This window comes from Siniperca chuatsi, linkage group LG23, assembly GCF_020085105.1.
Source record: "Siniperca chuatsi isolate FFG_IHB_CAS linkage group LG23, ASM2008510v1, whole genome shotgun sequence".
In the NCBI taxonomy this organism is placed as follows: Eukaryota; Metazoa; Chordata; class Actinopteri; order Centrarchiformes; family Sinipercidae; genus Siniperca; species Siniperca chuatsi.
In genome coordinates this window covers 22995081-23014803 of record NC_058064.1, presented here as the reverse complement: position 1 = coordinate 23014803, position 19723 = coordinate 22995081, and the positions used below count along the sequence as shown (strand labels likewise).

Below are 19723 nucleotides of genomic sequence, written 5' to 3'. Positions count from 1 at the left end.
TCCCACTTTGATAAGCTCACCACCACCACCAGCCTGTACAAAACCTCAAACTCCAGTGCTCAGGGTGGGGTGGGGAGGATGTATGACCCAACCGGAAACTACATCCTTACACATGCACATCTCAATGAAATTTCGACTACTGCTAGCTACCAGATCTCCTATTTTTCCAAGCCTTGTTCTTTTTTGCTTAAAAACTCTATTTTCATTTAATAGTCTAAATATCTTTATCTATCTCTTGGGGAATCTGGACTTGAAACTTAGGCCATGTCCGCACAAAACAGACATTAGATGTCTGTTTTGCATCCTGGATGCGCTTTAAGTAGTCAGAAAGACTAGAAAGGCACTATATAAGTACAGTCCATTTACCATTTACTATGTAGAAAGTTTACTGGCTACACCAGTCTTTTCAGATGTTTTTTAAAAGCTCACTATCCTCTCTGAAATGCAACCCAATAAAAAATGCTTTATTCTCTTCTTTCTTCCTCTTCTGTTTAGTGGCAGTTAGCAAACCAGAGAATGATGCAGTATAGTACTATCATCATGTGGTTGGAGATATGGTGTCCCGGTTCCAAATTATAAACTTACACCAAAACACTATACATTACGTACTATGGCTACCTCCTAAATGTTGATAGGCATAAGTCGCCCTGTCATGAACCTAAGGTTGTCAGTCTAGTAATCAGCGTTCTTTCCCAGCTGCATCATTGTATCAAAAGTAGTGCGCATGCACCAACGCACATGCTGCCTGTTGCCATAGCTCCGTCTCGTCGTCTTACTTTTTCCAACTTTTAACTTTCCTTTTTTCTTCCAAACTTGAGTAACTTTTGTGTAAGTATAATTTAAACTACGCTCTTTACAAAAATTAGAGTAGAAAGTGTTTTGCTACTTTTTTTCGCCGTGAAACTTGTTCTCCTGCTACTCGATCAGGGCACCGCTGCAGATCAGCTGTTTGGCCGCATTGTTTACACCAGGGAACAGCTGATTGCGCCGAGCGGCATGGTGCCCAGGACAACCGATGTTCCCACTGAGATCTGGAGGAGGACACACCGAGGATGCAGAGGTGGAACGAAGCGGGAAGAGAGAAGGGTCCAGACAAAAGAGACTTAAGAACAAGAGATTTAAGCCATGTCTGCCTTCACTCGTCATGGGCAACGTGAGATCACTGGCGAATAAAATGGACGAGCTAACAGCATTAGCCCAGAGTCAGATGGAGTTCCGTGAGTGTAGTCTGATGTGCTTCTCAGAGACATGGCTACACTAGGATATCCCGGATCATAACGTTTCCATCGACGGCTTTCAGACTGTTTGGGCCAACAGGGATCACACCAGGAGTGGTAAGCGCAAAGGCAGCGGGCTTGCTGTTCTGGTCAACAACAGAAAGTGTAACCCTGGTCACGTTACTATTAAGCAGAGTATCTGTAGCCCGGACATTGAACTGTTAGCTGTGGGACTCCGGCCATATTATCTGCCACGTGAATTTTCACATGCCATTGTTGTGGCTGTTTACATCCCCCCCTCTGCTAACCCGGCATCGGCGTGCAACGCCATTCACACCGCCATAGCACATCTCCAGACTCAACACCCGAGTGCACTCATTTTAATCTCGGGTGACTTCAACCATGTCAGTGTTTCAACAACACTGACTAATTTCACCCAGTATGTGAGCTGTCCTACTAGAGAGAAGAGGACACTGGACCTGCTGTATGCTAACGTGAAGGATGCATACAGCTCTTCCCGCCTCCCCCCTCTGGGTAGGTCAGACCACAACCTGGTTCACCTCAAATCCTGCTATGTCCCTCTGGTTAAAAGGCAGCCTGTGACCACAAGGACAGTGAGGAGATGGTGAGGGGAAGCCTATGAGACACTGCAGGAATGTTTTGAGGTGACAAACTGGGATGCACTCTGTGAGCCTCATGGAGAGGACATTGACGGGCTCACTGAGTGCATCACTGGCTACATTAACTTCTGTGTGGACTCCAATGTCCCAACCAAGATGGTCCATTGTTATCCAAATAACAAACCGTGGGTAACAAAGGACATCAAGGACATTCTGAATGCCAAGAGGAGGGCCTTTACGGATGGTAATAGGGAGGAGGTGAGAGCAATCCAGGCTGACCTGAAGGTGAAAATCAGGGAAGCCAAGGAGAAGTACAGGAGGAAGCTGGAGCGGAAACTCCAGCAGAACAATATGAGAGAGGTCTGGAGTGGCATGAAGACCATCACTGGCTTCAGACCGACTGGCAGCAGAGGAGTTGAAGGCAGCTTGGACAGGGCCAACGAACTGAATCTGTTCTTTAACAGATTCGACACACCGGCTCCTGCTCATCCCCCCTCTAACTCAGCTGCTGTCGGCCCTCAGACTCCTCTGAGTCCACTGCTCCCCCCTCCTCCATCTTCCTGGGAGAGTCCTACTCCCCCCTCAACTGGCTAACGGCCCTCTTCAGACTGATGATTCCCCCCCTCCCCCGCCTGTAACCTCTGCTGTGTGCCTCACTACTGACCACGTGAGAGGACAGCTGATGAAACTCCACTTAAACAAGGCTGCAGGCCCCGATGGAGTTAGCTCCGGGGTGCTAAAAGCATGTGCCCCCCAGCTATGTGGAGTCCTTCAACATGTCTTCAACCTGAGCCTGAGTCTTCAAAGGGTCCCTATTCTGTGGAAGATATCTTGCCTTGTTCCTGTGCCGAATATGTCGCGTCCCAGTGGCTCCAAGGACTACAGACCAGTGACACTGACCTCCCACATAATGAAGACCCTGGAGAGACTAGTGCTGGAACAGCTGCGGCCCATGGTCAGACCCCGTCCTCAACTCCCTGGTAGGCAAACTGAAGGGGTTCAGTTTGCCTACCAGGGAGTTGAGGACACCATCATCTTCCTGCTGAACCACATCTACACCCACCTGGACAAGCCGGCAAGCACGGTGAGGATCATGTTTTTTTACTTTTCCAGTGCTTTCAACACCATCCGTCCACCCCTGCTGAGTGAGAAGCTGGCAGCGATGCAGGTGGATGCCCCCCTCATGCCCTGGATTGTGGACTACCTGACTGGCAGACCACAGCATGTGGGACTGTCCTCTCTCCCTTCCTCTTCACCATCTACACCACAGACTTCAGCTACCACACAGAGTCCTGCCACCATCAGAAGTTTTCTGATGACTCTGCTGTGGTGGGATGTATCAGTGGTGGTGATGAGACTGCGTACAGGGCTGTGGTGGGTAACTTTGTCTCATGGTGTGAGCAGAACCATCTGCAGCTCAATGCGACAAAGCTTGTTGGAACTTGTTGTAGACCTATGAAGGGCCAAGTCACCAGTGACCCCAGTGTCCATCCAGGGGGTCAGTGTGGACATGGTAGAGGATTACAAGTACCTTGGACTACATATGGACAATAAACTGGACTGGGCTAAGAACACTCAAGCTCTTTACAGGAAGGGCCAGAGCCGCCTCTATTTTCTGAGGAGGCTGAGGTCCTTCAACATCTGCTGGACAATGCTGAGGATGTTTTATGAGTCTGTGGTGGCCAGTGCTGTCCTGTATGCTGTTGCATGCTGGGGCAGCAGGCTGAGGGTAGGAGATGCTAACAGACTCAACAAACTGATCCGTAAGGCCAGTGACATTGTGGGGGTGGAGCTGGACTCTCTGGCAGTGGTGTCAGAGAGGAGGATGCTCTGCCAAATTACATGCCATCTTGGACAGTGTCTCCCACCCACTCCATGACGTGCTGGTCAAACAAAGCAGTACCTTCAGGGGATGACTCATCCCTCCAATAAGCACCACAGAGCACCACAGGAAGTCATTTCTGCCTGTGGCCATCAAACTCTAACTCCTCCCGCTAAGTGTTAGTCTATATGACCCTGAGTCACTAAACTGGACATTGATCATTAACATCACTGCAATACTTGAATAATTGTGCAATCTTCTTTGTTAATACTGTTGTGCAATATACTCTTTTCAGTTTAAAATGGTATTTATTTATTCATACTTCTATTACTGCTGTGCAATATCCATTGTCTCATAATAATCTTAATAAGCTACACTTAACTTGACAGTTCATGCACTTACTACTTGTATTATTACATTGTATTATTATACCGTACCATACTTATCATTAACCGGTAAATCCACTTTGTACTTTACACTTATTTTAATTTTATACTTATATCCACTTTGTACTTAATTTATCTTACCTGTATTATAGTGTATTATATTCTGATTTGCTTAGAACTTTTGTCCCTGTGTGCACTGACATGATAGTGAGCTGCTGTAACAAAAGAGTTTCCACTCAGGGATCAATAAAGTATATATGATTCTGATATGCAGAGCAACGCAGAAAAACAGTGTGGTACGCTAAACATTTTCACAAAATGGAAACAGATGAAAAGGGGGGCAAAACAGCACGATACTCATCCTTTTTCTTTACCCTAATTTCTGCAATGTAGTAAATATGGCCCTACATTTCATCCTCCAGCACTTGTACTCCTTAGGAACATATGCCTGACTCCACCTGCAGGTGGATCACAGACTAACAGGAGGCAGTATGTGAAGCTGAGGAAACAGCTCTGATGCCCTCAGCTCCAGGCACTGCTGATACTGCTTCCTCCACTGGCAGGATCCACTCAGGAGAGATGTTACAAAGTGTGTCCGAATTTTATTACTGAACTATAACTTTATTTCATTGATTGTTTGCAAATCTGATTTTTTCACATAACAAATTAATCAAGGTCGATGACAGTAATGGCACTAAAACAGCCCTACATTTTAGCCCTACCTAATTGGAAATTGGCTTTAGATTTGATTGTGGTCTGTCATGTATGCCTGGTATTATTTCCAATCACAAGTAAAAATGTTTTTCCTAAAATATTTACAGTACCTTGCATTGTGGGACACTAGTGTTAATCAATACAACACCAAAAGATTTAGTGATTGTAGCATCCATCTCTAGAGAGATGGAGGTCTGCTCTGGAAAACAGAGGAATGAAGCTTAGCCGCAGTAAGAAGGTGCAGGAAGGTGCAGGACTTTAAGTACTTAGGGTCAATGGTTCAGAGCGATGGAGACTGTGGAAAAGAGGTGAAGAGGCGAGTGCAAGCAGGTTGGAATGGGTGGAGAAAAGTGTCAGGTGTGTTGTGTGATAAAAGAGTATCAGCAAGAATGAAAGGAAAGGTGTTCAAGACGGTGGTGAGCCAGCGATGTACAGCTTAGAGACAGTGGCACTGAAGAAAAGACAAGAGGCAGAGCTGGAGGTAGCAGAGCTTAAGATGTTGAGGTTCTCTTTGGGAGTGACGAGGATGGACAGGATCAGGAATGAGTACATCAGAGGGACAGCTCATGTTAGATGTTTTAGAGATAAAGTCAGAGAGGCCAGATTGAGGTGGTTTGGACATGTTCAGAGGAGAGACTGTGAATATATTGGTAGAAGGATGCTGAGGTTGGAGCTGCCAGGCAGAAGGTCTAGAGGAGATTTATGGATGTAGTGAGAGAGGACATGAAATTAATTGGTGTGAGTGAAGAGGATGCAGAGGACAGGGTTAGATGGAGGCACATGATTCGCTGTGGCGACCCCTGAAATGGAACAGCCGAAAGGAAAAGAAGAAGAAGCATGCTACTGCCTTTCAGTGTACTTCATTCTGTCATCTTCTTGTGTGAACTCACTACAATTGCAGAATTGAATTAGTATATATAGTATGCAATTTGGACCCAGCTTACAGTATGGCCATGGTTTTTAGAGTGAAGCTAAATGACCACTCTCTGCAATTACATCACTTGGTGTTTCATTGTCTTTCTGTTTCTGTTTTCACTTGGTTGAATATAAAGTAGAAATTGTATGAAGGATCAAGAATTCTACCTGCTAACTAAGACTAACCCTGTCTTTGTTCAAAGCTGGTCTCTGGCAATAAGATTCCCACAGCACCACCTATTTTCTCTACTGCTCTCATTTGCCCTTGTCACACTGTCACACATTTAGTGGGCCTTTCAAGGCTGAAGTGTTTGAGCACTAATCAATGGAGTTAGAGCTGCAAAATGCAGACAGGCTTCGGCCACAGACCTCTGCAGAATGGGTGCATCGCCATGGCCTGGGAAATGAAGAAGGCTATAAATTGTGTCAGTTAGCCTCCCCGAATAAAATTAAGCCATGTGGAAAATTAAATCCATTTCAACTGAGGATGGAGGAGGAACATGTTTTTTTCTCCCCCCTCTCCCCCAGCAGTTGTCACAGTGGTCATTGTGCACTTTGAAAAAAACAAGCAGCACTTTTGGGAAAAGAAGAAAATTTTGGGAGCCAACATTACACTGTTGCACTGAGTCCATTAACATCCACTGTTTTTATAGTTTTTTGTATATTTTTTATAGATCTTTTACATCTAAAATAAAACACTGTAAAAATCATCTAAATGTCACAAAGTTGTTATGCTTGAGTGGTGAAAAGGTAAAAAAAAAAAAACGAGTGCTTGAGGTTTTGCTTTGTTAATTCACATACACAGCACATTGATGGAACAGTTGCAGCTGAGAAGCAAAGCAATTTGCATCAAAATCTACACAGCTTCTTCTTCTTTCAATCCAAATGGGAACACACAGACTACACACACTTCTGGAATCAGATAACTTACTTTTTCCAGTGATAGCAGTATCTCGGGTGTACATTTGGATATAAATCCACAAAAAGATGCTTCTTATGAGTTCAGATCTTGCTTCATGTTCATCAGGGGAAAAACAGACCTTTCCTCCTCTTGATTTTGTGCTTCATGGAAACCCGGCTGTGGTACCAGACTGCGCTGCAGCTGGCAGGCTTCCAACATTTCAGAGTGGACACAGAACTTTCAGGCAAAACAAAAGGTCGAGGTATGTATTTTTTCACTGGCTATGTGACAACAGTAGCTGGTGTAATGATATGACAGTGATTCTACAGTACTGTTCTCCTGATCTGGAATCTTTTTTTGAGAAATTGTAACCTTTCTACTCCACCCTTGAGTTTGTGTCCTTCATTCTGATCAGTGTTTACATTCCACCGCAGGCCAATGTGCAGGAGGCACAGTGCATGCTGGCTGACCAGATACTGTGTGTGGAGCGGACAAACCCGGACTGCTCAGTTATTGACCCCAGCGACTTTAACAAAGGCTATCTCAGCCATGAACGCCCCAAATACAGACACTTCATTAAATGACCAGAGAGGATAATATTTTGGATCACTGAAACACTTCAACAATCAATCAACAGGTACTATCCCCGTGCACCCCGTGCTGCACTGGGTCACTCTGACCATGTTGTGGTCCACCTGATTCCTATATACAGGCAGAAAATATAGCTCTCTAAACCTGCTGTGAGGAGAGCAAAGAAGTGGAACAGTGATGGAGGTGCGTGCTTGGACTGTACCAACTGGGATGTTTTCAAGACTGCTGCTGGCAGTACACAGAGGCTGTGAAATCAGACATCAGCTTCTGTGAGGACTGCTGTGTACCGTCATGCACCAGGGTTATATCAATGACAAACCCAGGTTCACAGCTAAACTCAAACAGCTATGGTTGGAAAAGGAAGAAGCGTTCAAGAGTAGGGACAGGGACAGGTTTAAAGAGTCAAAATACTGGTGAGAGGGGCTAAACAACTGAGAAACGTCAACAGCAGTTCTCAGAAAACGACTGCGGTTCTGTCTGGAGGGGTCTCAGACAGATCACCAACTATAAACCTAAAGCCCCCTAACAACTTGCGCCTTGCTAATGACCTGAATGAGTTCTACTATGGATTTGAAAGACAATGGTACAGTCCTGACACCATCCCCCGTGACGCCACCTCACCACAGCAGGGGCCTGGGCCGCTCCACAGCTGCCCATCTCAGAAGTCCACTCCTCCCCTACCACAATGTAAACTCTCTCCATTCAGGAGAACCTCTGTGGTAATTAAGTCATTTGAGCACCTTGTAAGCCAACAGGTCTGTAGACGATGCAGTAAAAATGACCCTCCACTTCATCCTCCAGCACCTGGACTCCTCAGGAACCTATGCCAGGATCCTGTTTGTGGATTTTAGCTTCACTTTTATTACCGTCATCTGCTGCAGTGACTCCATCTGCAGGTGGATCACAGACTTCCTGTCTGACAGGAAGCAGCACATGAAGCTGGGGAAACACGTCTCTGACTCCCGGACCATCAGCACCGGTTCCCCTCAAGGCTGCATTCTTTCAAGTAAATTCAGTTCAATTCAATTTCAAGTTATCTCATTGCACTTTTCCTATAGAGCAGGTCTAGACCGTATTCTCATTTACATCTACACTGCCATTATTGAGTCCATCCTCACCTCCTCCATCGCCATATGGTACGCCACTGCCAAGGACAAGGGCAGACTCTGTTCACTCATTCACTCTGTTGAGAAGGTGACTGGCTGCCAATCTGCCACCACTTTTGGACCTGTACGCCTCCAGGACACTGGGGCGAGCAGGAAAGATTGTGGCCAAACCCTCCCACCCCAGACACAAAGAAAGTCATGTTTCTTGACTTTTGTAGTACTTGCTGTTTATCTCTTTTATTTTCTCTTACTATGTTTATTGTTATGCACCAAAATACCGAGGCAAATTCCTTGTATGTGAAAACCTACTTGGCAATAAACCTGATTCTGATGCATATTTAGACATTTTCTTTAGTATCAAAAGTAATCAGGGTGATCGCTGTCTGTACAGTCATGGTTACAGTGCTAATAGGAACGGCTAGTAGACTTTTTATTTGCCAAAGTATATATGTCTCAGTTACAGCTTACAAGTAAAGGTTTGAACATGCATATCTGGTCTGCATGTAGGCGAACATGCATGTCAGGTTTGCATGTCAGCTAATGTCAGTGAATTAACCATTAGTTGTGCAGTGCAGAACAAAGCTTGACTGGTGTTGCACAGGTGTTATTTTTACCTCATGAATCAAAATTGAAGCCTGGTGCCTTGCACACCTTGACAGCAGACTGGAAACTGGTGAGCTGAAGTTAGGGACTGTCTTAAAAGTGCATTCAAATGGTTCAAATTTTTGTCAATAGCTGTCTCATTTTTTCAAACAAACTTTATTTTCATCTGGGCCTCATCCCATTATATACAGAAACTACACTTTTTTAAAGAAAACCATGCTGTTAACCTCCCGTTCTATTTCCACTATTGATTTCCACCCAAGCCTTTAAGAGTTACACAGCTTTTATTTAGACTCAGTTTAGACTTACTTTCTTTTTTTTAAAGGTGGGGTTTATTATTTGATTAATTCATGTACCTGAATTATTGATTAATTCAGGAACATGATTATTTTGTTGGAAACTAAACGTATAGCTGTATGTATGATAAGCATAGTGGCAGTAAAATGCAATTTCTAACAACTTCTGTTAGAGACCATGCCCACTTCTGGTATAAATCCCAATACAGAGACATATACAGATATTTTTGTTAAATACACAGATACAGGTAGCTTTGCGTTACACCACTATGAAGCCTATGCACGTAGCCACCATGGTATGGCATAACCTCTTAATCCAAAGGTATAAATTAAATAGCTTAACACCTTTTCTATTTTGCTTAGCAAAAGCAGCCAGTATAGAAAAGGAAGCTGCCATCAGCAGCAGCATCAGTTTTCCATCAGTGTCTACACTGGATGCATTCCTTGACAGTACTGCTGTGCAGTAGAAGCTACTACGTAAATCGAAAGAAAATAGACAGGAACCATAAAAGATGGTTCAGGTCACAGCTACGCCCGTCAAGCGTAAATGAAGCAAAAACTTATTTGTAGCCAATTATTCTTACATCTCTGGGGCACTGACACTCTCCGATGTATGATGAAACTTGAGGACATTTTCATGAAAAACTCTCTCACAACATATACCTGCGAATTAGTGGCATTTAACAATATAAAATAACAAAATATAAATATATGGCATGCCAAGCTAGTGAATGTGCCATAAGCATGTACATAAAGGGAATACAAATCTGAAGAAAGAGCAGAAAGCAAAGTGGGTTTGTGTTTTCATCCCACTAAGAACCTTGTTAGCATTAACTGACTGAAATGTGGCCTTGACTTAACTTGTGAATCAGGACCATGACAGTATTTTCATCTGGTACTGATGGTTCTGCATCAGGGATGACTCTGTCCCATCATGCACATGACCATTTCCTGTTAAGATTAACAATTCACTCTGTGACCTTGTTGAATTTAGCTGCTCCGTTAACTTCTTTTCCTTTCGGCTGTTCCCTTTCAGGGGTCACCACAGCGAATCATGTGCTTCCATCTAACCCTGTCCTCTGCATCCTCTTCACTCACACAAATTAATTTCATGTCCTCTCTCACTACATCCATAAATCTCCTCTTTGGTCTTCCTCTAGACCTCCAGCCTGGCAGCTCCAACCTCAGCATCCTTCTACCAATATATTCACAGTCTCTCCTCTGAACATGTCCAAACCACCTCGATCTGGCCTCTCTGACTTTATCTCTAAAACATGAGCTGTCCCTCTGACGTACTCATTCCTGATCCTGTCCATCCTCGTCACTCCCAAAGAGAACCTCAACATCTTAAGCTCTGCTACCTCCAGCTCTGCCTCTTGTCTTTTCTTCAGTGCCACTGTCTCTAAGCTGTACAACAACGCTGGTCTCACCACCGTCTTGAACACCTTTCCTTTCATTCTTGCTGATACTCTTTTATCACACAACACACCTGACACCTTTCTCCACCTGTTCCAACCTGCTTGCACTCGCCTCTTCACCTCTTTTCCACAGTCTCCATTGCTCTGAACCGTTGACCCTAAGTACTTAAAGTCCTGCACCTTCTTCACCTCTGCTCCCTGTAACCTCACCGTTCCACCTGGGTCCCTCTCATTGACACACATGTATTCTGTCTTACTGCGGCTAAGCTTCATTCCTCTGTTTTCCAGAGCAGACCTCCATCTCTCTAGATTTTCCTCCACCTGCTCCCTGCTCTCACTACAAATCACAATGTTAGCTGCTTCGTTAACCATATGAATAATTGACTGAGCAGCTCTGGTTGTGGTCATCCTCATCTTTAAATGAGACTGTGACAAGTCACTATGGTATGAGATAGGCAGAACTGATAACAGAACTAAAAGAGTTTAAATGACATAGACCATCTTTTTTTTATTTACAGGAAGAAGATGATGAAGAAGAGGCTGGAGAGTCCCCAGAGGAGGACTAAGCTTCCACACAGTGAAACCTCTACCTCATTCAGCTGTCAGGTCCTTCAAAGGGAAATTATTGCCTTGACCACTTATTTTTGACTTATTCCATGTCATCAGACATTTCCATCTTTGATCTGTCACTGAACAGGCAGAAATGTGTGCATTTTAAATTCCTTTGATACATTTTTTTTTACATAGACCATACAGAATGCTACAACATGGGGGACATCAAAAATAAACCTGCTACCTATTGGCTGAACAGATAAAAACATAGTTCAGACATTCTGCCTGTCAAAACAGACACAAATCAGGCAGAGACGGACATTCGGTCCAGGTTTAGGGCATTTGAAGATGATGATCTTCAAATGAGTGAGAGCATTCAGCAACAGGTGCATCATTCTGAAGACTACACTTTTGTACTGAGGTGCAAATTAAATGCACTCACAGTGCCACTGCAGTACTCTATCTCTCTCACATAGACAGACACAGATACACACACATCCTGTCATTGTTGACTGATTCTCCAGGTATTGATGGCAGAAAAGAGACTGACATTGTCTCAATACCAACAGCCTGGTCCAGTCATATAGAAATGTGGAAAACAAACCAACCCCCCGACCCATCTACCCCTCACCCAACCTGGTGTTGGACCACCATGGACAGGGAGACACAGAGAACTTTCCTCAGGGCAGTGGTTTATCCATCATGTTGGCTTAAAGACATTTAAAAAAAAAAAAGCTTGCTGAAGTTATTAGCATTGGTTCAGATTTAACTTTAGTATCAGACTGAGTCTCCAAACAACATCTTTACATTTACAACAAGGCCATCTGTCTCTGTCTTCTCTCTCTCTATTAATATGCAGGGAAGAAACAGCACCCAAAGCAAAGATGGGGTGAACCTGCAGTGCAGTCTGGTCTCTTGACAGTTTTAATTGTCAGTACAAATTAGTCTCTAATCATGGCCCATACCTAATTGTGCCCTTAATCAAACATGAGTTGAGGATTAGTTGCTTAAATCGATAACTGAACCTAAACTAAGGGCACATTTTACAAAATTCCTTTGGGGGATTAATGTTAATTATGAAGGACAAAAATCCTAAACCTGTCTGGTAAATAATACTAATGCATTGCATTATACAATAATGCAATGCATTAGTATTGCAACTACATTTCAAAGGATAGTTGTCAAATTTAAATGAAAAGACAGTTTACTAAGAACTAATAATCTTTATAACTTTCATCTGTCAATTTGAAGTATCTTCCTTTTGGCTGTAAGCTTTAAAATTTCACATAGTGCAGCTCTATATGATCTATTAAATCTAGGGTTGGGTTCCGATAGCCGGTTCTTTTTTCTGAGGCTAACAAATTATTCGAACAAATACTCAGATGTAGCTAATTTATGCTTATTCTGTAAATAATTTGCCTTAAATGAAACTTGGCTTTTGTCTTGTCAGTGTGCTTTCTGCACATCGTGTAGCCAAAGATTGTTTGTTAGAGACACCACTCTGTAACACCACTCTATGTCTACGAGAGTAGATGGTGTGTTTTTGCAGTTCAACAAGACCAAAAGGGTGGCAAGACTTCTTCTCTAGTGAAATTATCAGGTGATTGTGGCATGTTAGCTTCAAACTTTGGAACCTCCCACTTAAGCTCTCATTCATATATCCAAATTTAAATCAATGCTGATTTCATTTTCAGATTATAGCTGTGGGCTATGCAAATGAAGTTTCTAACTAACTCAGATAACAAAAGCTAATTACACATATGAATTGAATCTTTGAGTTTTAGTCATTTGAAAAGCTGGACCTAAATAGATTCAACAAGGGACCTGAATGGATCTCAGTCACAACAAATCCATCTGGTGAACATCTAAATCATTACATTTCCTATGGAACAACATTAAATGACTCAAATAATATTGATTATTGTGATCGTTAACCTTGATCCACTGGAAAGTGAAGGACAAATTATTGATCATAAGTAATTGTGCACATCCTTGACCTGAACTTTATGAGACTGGACCATCAGATTACCTTTGAGTACCAGCTCTTCTACCGCACATCCTTCATCAAAGAGGCATATTATTGTATGTCCCCCAGTCTGCTTATTTGAACGAAGAATATCAACAAAAATGATTCTAGTCCAGCAGTGCCTAGTATGTATTTAAAGCTTTAATTGTGATACATCAAAGGTCCGGACTTCACCCAGGATGCTTGCTAGACCAGAACATCAAAGCACTACATATGTTTTGCTCTCCCTGTTGTTGGTAGACTAACATACCTCTTTTATTAGCCTAGAAAATGATAGAACCTCTTTACATCCTGTTGGTACTCCACTACCAAACTGTTTGCATCAGACTACTGTATACCATTTGTTAAGATTTACATTAACACGCTCATGTACATAGCTTCATTCAATTTGTTCTTTGCTTTAAAGCTTTAAAACCTTAATTCTATCATCGATGTCACACAGCAAAGAAATTCACAGACAGTCATTGTAAAAAACAAAAACCACAAGAACAATCCACACATTACCTCATGACACACTTGATACCTGGATTTAGTAGCAGTGACAGCGTGACATTGAATGACTCATCTCACACTGTAACTCCAGGGAGCCTTACGTTTAAGGAAACCTTAACCGTATCAGCGCTTTCTGGTCACTGATATGCAATATCTTCTCCTGATTTCAAACTACCTCTGACTCAGCACAACCAGCTCATGAAAGTTGTTGCTCAATACACACAAACCAATGCACAGGAAGGCAGTGTGCGTTCAGATATTTGATCATGTGTTTATCCTTTATACTGTACATTAACGAGGTCATGCCGGTTGTTGTCTTGTCATGGACAGTTGTCTGCAACTGTTTTGTTTCATTCAGGTAAACCCTACATAATCCATAAAGAAGCAAAAGTCAGATATGACAGAGCCATGTGCATCAACATTAAAGGAAAATTCTGCTTTTTTACAACAGCGGCCTTATTTTCTTTCCTTATGACCATCTTTCCTGTTGGTTATGATGGGCCAGACAAGTGCTTTTACAAGGTTACAAGGAGTGCAAAGACATGAAGTCTGAATGTTTAGTAAAACTCATCCATGCAGATAACATTAACAATATTTTAACTAAAATACGTTTTCAGCTTTAAAGGTGGGGTATGCAATTCTGGAGAAATCCAATACAATGAACTATGACACAGCATGTAATTTAACTAACGTTAGCTAGGTTGTGGGTTAGTAAACTGATGCTACAGTTTCTACTGCGAAGCTAACAGCCAGAGAGGATGGCAAGGCAAACTAGAAAAGGAAGGCAAACTAGAAAGTAATCTGAATATCCGTGAGCAAGTCATTTAATGTTACCTGACACAAATCATAGCTGGAATTTGACAAAAAGATGTATATTGGATTAAAATACCCCACCTTTAACCACATTATCTGAACAACATTTTTTTAAGTGAAAACAAAACCTGAATACACCTGAAAATGTATAACTGCCCAGTGTATTGCTATGTTAAACTGGGAAGCAGAGCCAAGAATTAGCTGTGTAAGTCACGGTGGACACTCTGGCTAAAAACTTTAATGATACAGTCGGGATTTATTCCTACGTAAGGAGAGCGTTCCTCATTGGTAATGTTTGTTTTTTCTAGATCCAACAGGATGTGTTTGTTTGATCATTTGTCTGGTGACTCCAGAACTCTGATTAGCATTGTGACTGAAATGTCGTCATAACCTTCAGGCATGATAGTCAAAACTATAAAAATAAGAAACAGGTTTTTAAAAAAGAACCCTCAATTTTCCGTTACTTGGAGACAGACTCTGAAGCCTGCAGTTCGACGTTTGCTATTTCCGTTATATGTCCATATTGTCTGCTTCAAATGTTTTAGTCACCCTGAAAGTCAGTGTAGTTTCAGTTTTGAGCTTTGGTTGTTTCCATGCAAAATATCTCAATAAATATGTAAACAAAATATTTTTTGTTATGTGAATGATCTAATTTCATTAAAATATGTGTGAATAATATTATATATGTTACTCTTGTAAAGCAGGGGGTATATCCTATATATATATATGTTTTTTTAAATATATTATGAATGTAATATTTAATATGAGTCCAATCAACTCATTGACAAGTGAAGTTGTTCAGATGCAGTCTTTAGAGTTTGTCTCCATCAACACATGCACTTGCCACTGACTTACCTGACATTTTCTTTCTTTAGAGATTTCTAGTAAAAGCCTAGAAAACAAAAAAGCAGCTAACCTATTAAGTACTGTTTTTTCTCATTTACCTCATTTAATTTGTATCTAAACATTGTAATGAAAATATTTTTCATTATCTGCAACTTGGGACTTTTTGACAAACTTGAATTTATTTTGTACTGATTTACACAATAGTTTAATAAGGATCAAGAGTTTGTGTGACACTACATGAACTACAAATATTTGGGTTTTCTGAGTTATGTACAGTACCTCAAACAGACTGATAAAAAATGATTAATCAATTGACAAATACCTACCTCCAGTCTTAGAAAGGAATGACTTTGTAGTTTACTTTCAGTATGAGTTACATTGACATGCTGCAGAAGCTCCTTACTTCAAGAATTGTATCAGATCAGTCAAGCTTCCAATTTCAGTACATTTTGATTCTCACCTTCAAATTGACTTTCAGGTTTTGAAACAGATATGTTTGGATTTAGATTTTGTATATTGTAATCGTGAATATGTTTTCTTGTTTTTAATTAGTAGATATCAATATACTTGATTAGTTGTTTTGTGTGCTTTACACAAATGTGATTTTATTTTCTTGCGATATGGTTAAACCTGATGTATATGGAATTGCTTTTTACTTAGTGATGGATTATACCATTTTTCACCTTTCACCATCTTTCAACCTTAGAAAAGGTAACATGGTATTTTGAACTGGACCAGTGGTAGAGCTTCAGAGGAGCTATCCGGTCAACCTGCCTTCACCAGAAACACCAGTATGAAACAGTGTCAACTTAATAGAGGTTGTGGTAAACGCTCATTAATCGGCACAGTTTTTTGGACCATAAAGGTGCCTTCAAACTGAATGCAAAGCCTCACCTTGCTTTATTTAAATTTGACTCCTGTACTGTTTTTGCAGTCTGTGTTTATTACTAGTTAGCTAGTATAACAACTGTACGGATGTTAGCTGTAGCTGGTAACATACTCACTCATTTCATGAGTAATTGTTATGGATAATGTTTTTTTTCCAGTGTTGAGGACATATATTTGGAACTCAAAAAATACACAGCATGTGATAATAGCAATGATGCTGCCAGTACACAAAAAACAATGGATGCAGATGCTGATGCAAATTACATGCCGCTGTTGTGTCTAGCCCCTAAGCTTGAATTTTTTTGCACAAGTTGAAACATTTTCAACTTCGTTGACTAAAATCCTGTTTGGATTTATAAATACTGTATAAACTGTGTACACCCGTTGAAGCAGGTTGATCAGTAGCTTTAGAGTGAACAAATGGCTTTGAAACAGACAGGCTTCATTATTTGATGAATAATTAAACACCACACCATCCATCAGCCAGACAGTCTCCATGAAGACCAGGTGATGACTCCATGTGACCTGTATCTATCTGGATATGGAAAAAGGCATGTTAATACATACAGAATGCACTGCAATTAGAACGCAATCTGACCCAGACAATGTATCCAGATACAGATCACATGATGATTCCAAGTGTAAATGGGGTCTAACTGACACCACTGAACTCAACAAGCTCCAAGTTTTTAGGTTTTGAAGTTTGTCATTTCCTTAGAGATGTGGAGTTTAGTTTAGTTCAGTAGAGTTTAAAATGCAAGCTAATGTTCTCTCGAGGTAACGTTACCTCGCTGTTGGGCAGAATGATGGTAGAAGCCACTGTTGATGAGCAACTCTGGGAGTCTTAATGAAGTTGATCTTTTCATGATATCATGTTCTAGTAGAATCAAATGTACATTACTACCTCCAGAAAGGCCTACATTTACCTCATTTTCAAACTCAAATGCTGTTTAAAATTCAGGTGTCCAAGAGCATATGGAGAACATCATACATCATTTTATATATATAGTTTATTTTTGTGGGGGATACATTTTATGACTTTTTTCTGTTTCTCAGTTAGGTAAGACTGGTTATGTAATCTTTGAAAAAGAATTTTCTTACCTTATGCAATGTTTTGTAGTTAGCTGTGAGGAAAGTGAAGAGATTTCCCAGCTCTCCCTCTGCCTTGCTCTTTCTGTATCATTTCAAAAATCTTCTACAGTATCTTAACTTTTATTTCTTTCTCTATCCACATAGTATTGCTGTCTTTGATTTCACACAAAAATTGCTTGCTTGCTAAACAGAGTCTTTATAAATATTAACTGTGTTCACAGCACAATAAAAAGTATGGCATCCATAACACAGCTGTGTGTGAGTTTTTGATTTCTGTTCTTTAATTTTTTTACAGTATACAGTACATTTTACACGAATCCTGTGTTTTGTTGAAAACAAAGATTTAACTATAACCTAACTGCTGTTTAATTTTTTAAGGTGGGTTTAAATCTGTGTTGTCTGGAACAAAATTACGTGGTCTCTTAAACTCCACTGCTGTGTCCTCAGAAACTGCAGTTCTCTATCGTAACAAGACTTTAAGACACACCAGCTTGCCTGGCCATGCCCTACGGTTTACACCTGTGCAAGCATGGAACTGCCGATTGTTTGATCTCCACCTGAGTGCAGTGAGTGACAATGCATGTTGTGTGTGTGTGTGTGCGTGCCGCTCACAGTGCTGAAGCCACTTATAGTTCTGTGTCAGTCTGCAAGGAGCCCCCTGGGATGCTGTTTCCCTTGATCTTCCATCTCCAGGAATAGTACAGTTGTGCTTCGGTTACCTGGCTGCATCCTATTCGTTTCTGCGCTGTTTCTGGTGGTCACCCAGTTATGGTGCACCTGTCTCTCTCCTGCTGCCACTTCCCGGTGGATAGGAAGCAGCTGTGACTCCCAATACTATATACCCTATATTGCTTGCAGGACTCATGAACTAACAAACCTCAGCAGGGCACGTTCTGAGCCTACGCTTTAAAGCAGCTCAAATGCAGTAAATAAGCCTGAGGTGGTTAGATGCTTAAGTACCCCTAAAGAATATTGCTTGCCTGCTAAAGCTTTGTTTACACTCATGCGAGACACCGCCTCCACAGATGGTGTGCGAGCTACAAGGATGCACAGAGGCCTTTATGTTCAACGCATTGTTCATCGCAGTAGTCTCCAAAACACCAGGGGGCATACAAAGAAAATATTCTGCGAAAAAGCAAGAGTGTTACCGGAAGAACGTCATTATCCAACATGGCGATCCCTCATATTTTCCCAGACTTTCCTAGAAAATGCCTCATCTTTTGCCAGTGTAGTGGCGATCTCTCTCCACAAATTGAGAGTAATTTGACTGTCCATGTGGCCTCAAGGAAGGGTCGAAGAGGTGTTTGTAGAGGCAAACCTGCTTGGCCAGTCTACCTTCGACCGCGTCCATGTTGAAATGAAAAGTGCAGTGTGTGCCTTGTTACCAAAATTCAGAGGTGTCCAACCAAGTGCCCCAACAACTTGCAGAGTCTTTGTGCTCAACACAAAAGATGTGATGATGTAATTTTTGGCATGCGCACCCTTGCGCCAGGGACAGTGCGCCGAACATAAACCTAGCTTAACGCACACAGTGGTAGTACATGTTGAGCACAGACCAAGTCAACTAACAGCGGACATCCTCTCTTTCCCATTAAAGATGTGCAGCTCGCAGAGTGCCAGTAGAAACGCCGGATAAACTTAATAAAGTTGTCTGCTAGTTGTATTAGCACACCAAGCTAATCTACCCTATTTAAAAAAAACACCAGTACGTCCTACAGAGCTGAAACATTTTCAGCACATCCACTGAATTGTGACAATATTTTGCCTCACTGGAAGCTATGTCCAATTCAGAAGTCCGTCACTCATTATATATTGTTTACATTAATATTTTGATTGATTTTTAAAAATAGTCGTGTTTTGCTGAATAGGCAAGTGGTTAAAGATCTCGCCAGTTTGGTACCCCTTTCAGATCCAGAATTTGGGGGTTTGAACCCAGGAGCTGGCAGTATGTCCACAGTACTCACAGAATCTTGCTTACTTTAAACACTTTGTATACACAGTGTACATCCTCACATTCTGGAAAACCTCCTGCCACTAATAATGTTCAAATTTCTGACCTGATTTCTTAATTTTAGACAAATACATTTTTTATCAACAAAATGTGAATTTGTGCTCTACATGTCTGAGATCATCTGTTGGCTCTGTGGTTAAACCCTGGTAATGGTTAAACAGCAAGGTTTTTGGTTTGATACCGCCTCCGGGAAGCCCCTCTTTTAACTTTGCCCTCATGAATAAAGTTGCTTTATACTAATCATGTACCATCATTCAATGCATCTTACGCACTCTTTAATGTTATTATTTAGCATTTAGATTGATATGCATTTTTTAAAAAACAGTCATCTTTTGTTGTCCAGGAACAGTGTATCTGAATAGTGCAGTGGTTTAAGGTGTTGCCAATTGTATTCCTTTGTCAGTTCCCAAGGTT

At 41.6% G+C, this 19723-nt stretch overlaps 1 protein-coding gene across 2 annotated transcripts in view; it reads left to right on the top strand.

Annotated features, from left to right (window-relative positions):
• The window catches only part of hmga2 (high mobility group AT-hook 2), an 88066-nt gene extending 70521 nt beyond the window's left edge, over positions 1 to 17545 (top strand). For both annotated transcript variants that reach the window (XM_044186407.1, XM_044186408.1), the window contains one exon: positions 11108 to 17545. In XM_044186407.1, coding sequence (XP_044042342.1) covers positions 11108 to 11155 — 48 coding nt within the window. In that variant the 3' untranslated portion in view covers positions 11156 to 17545. The remainder of the gene's footprint in view (positions 1 to 11107) is intronic.
• Positions 17546 to 19723: the final 2178 nt, after the last annotated feature.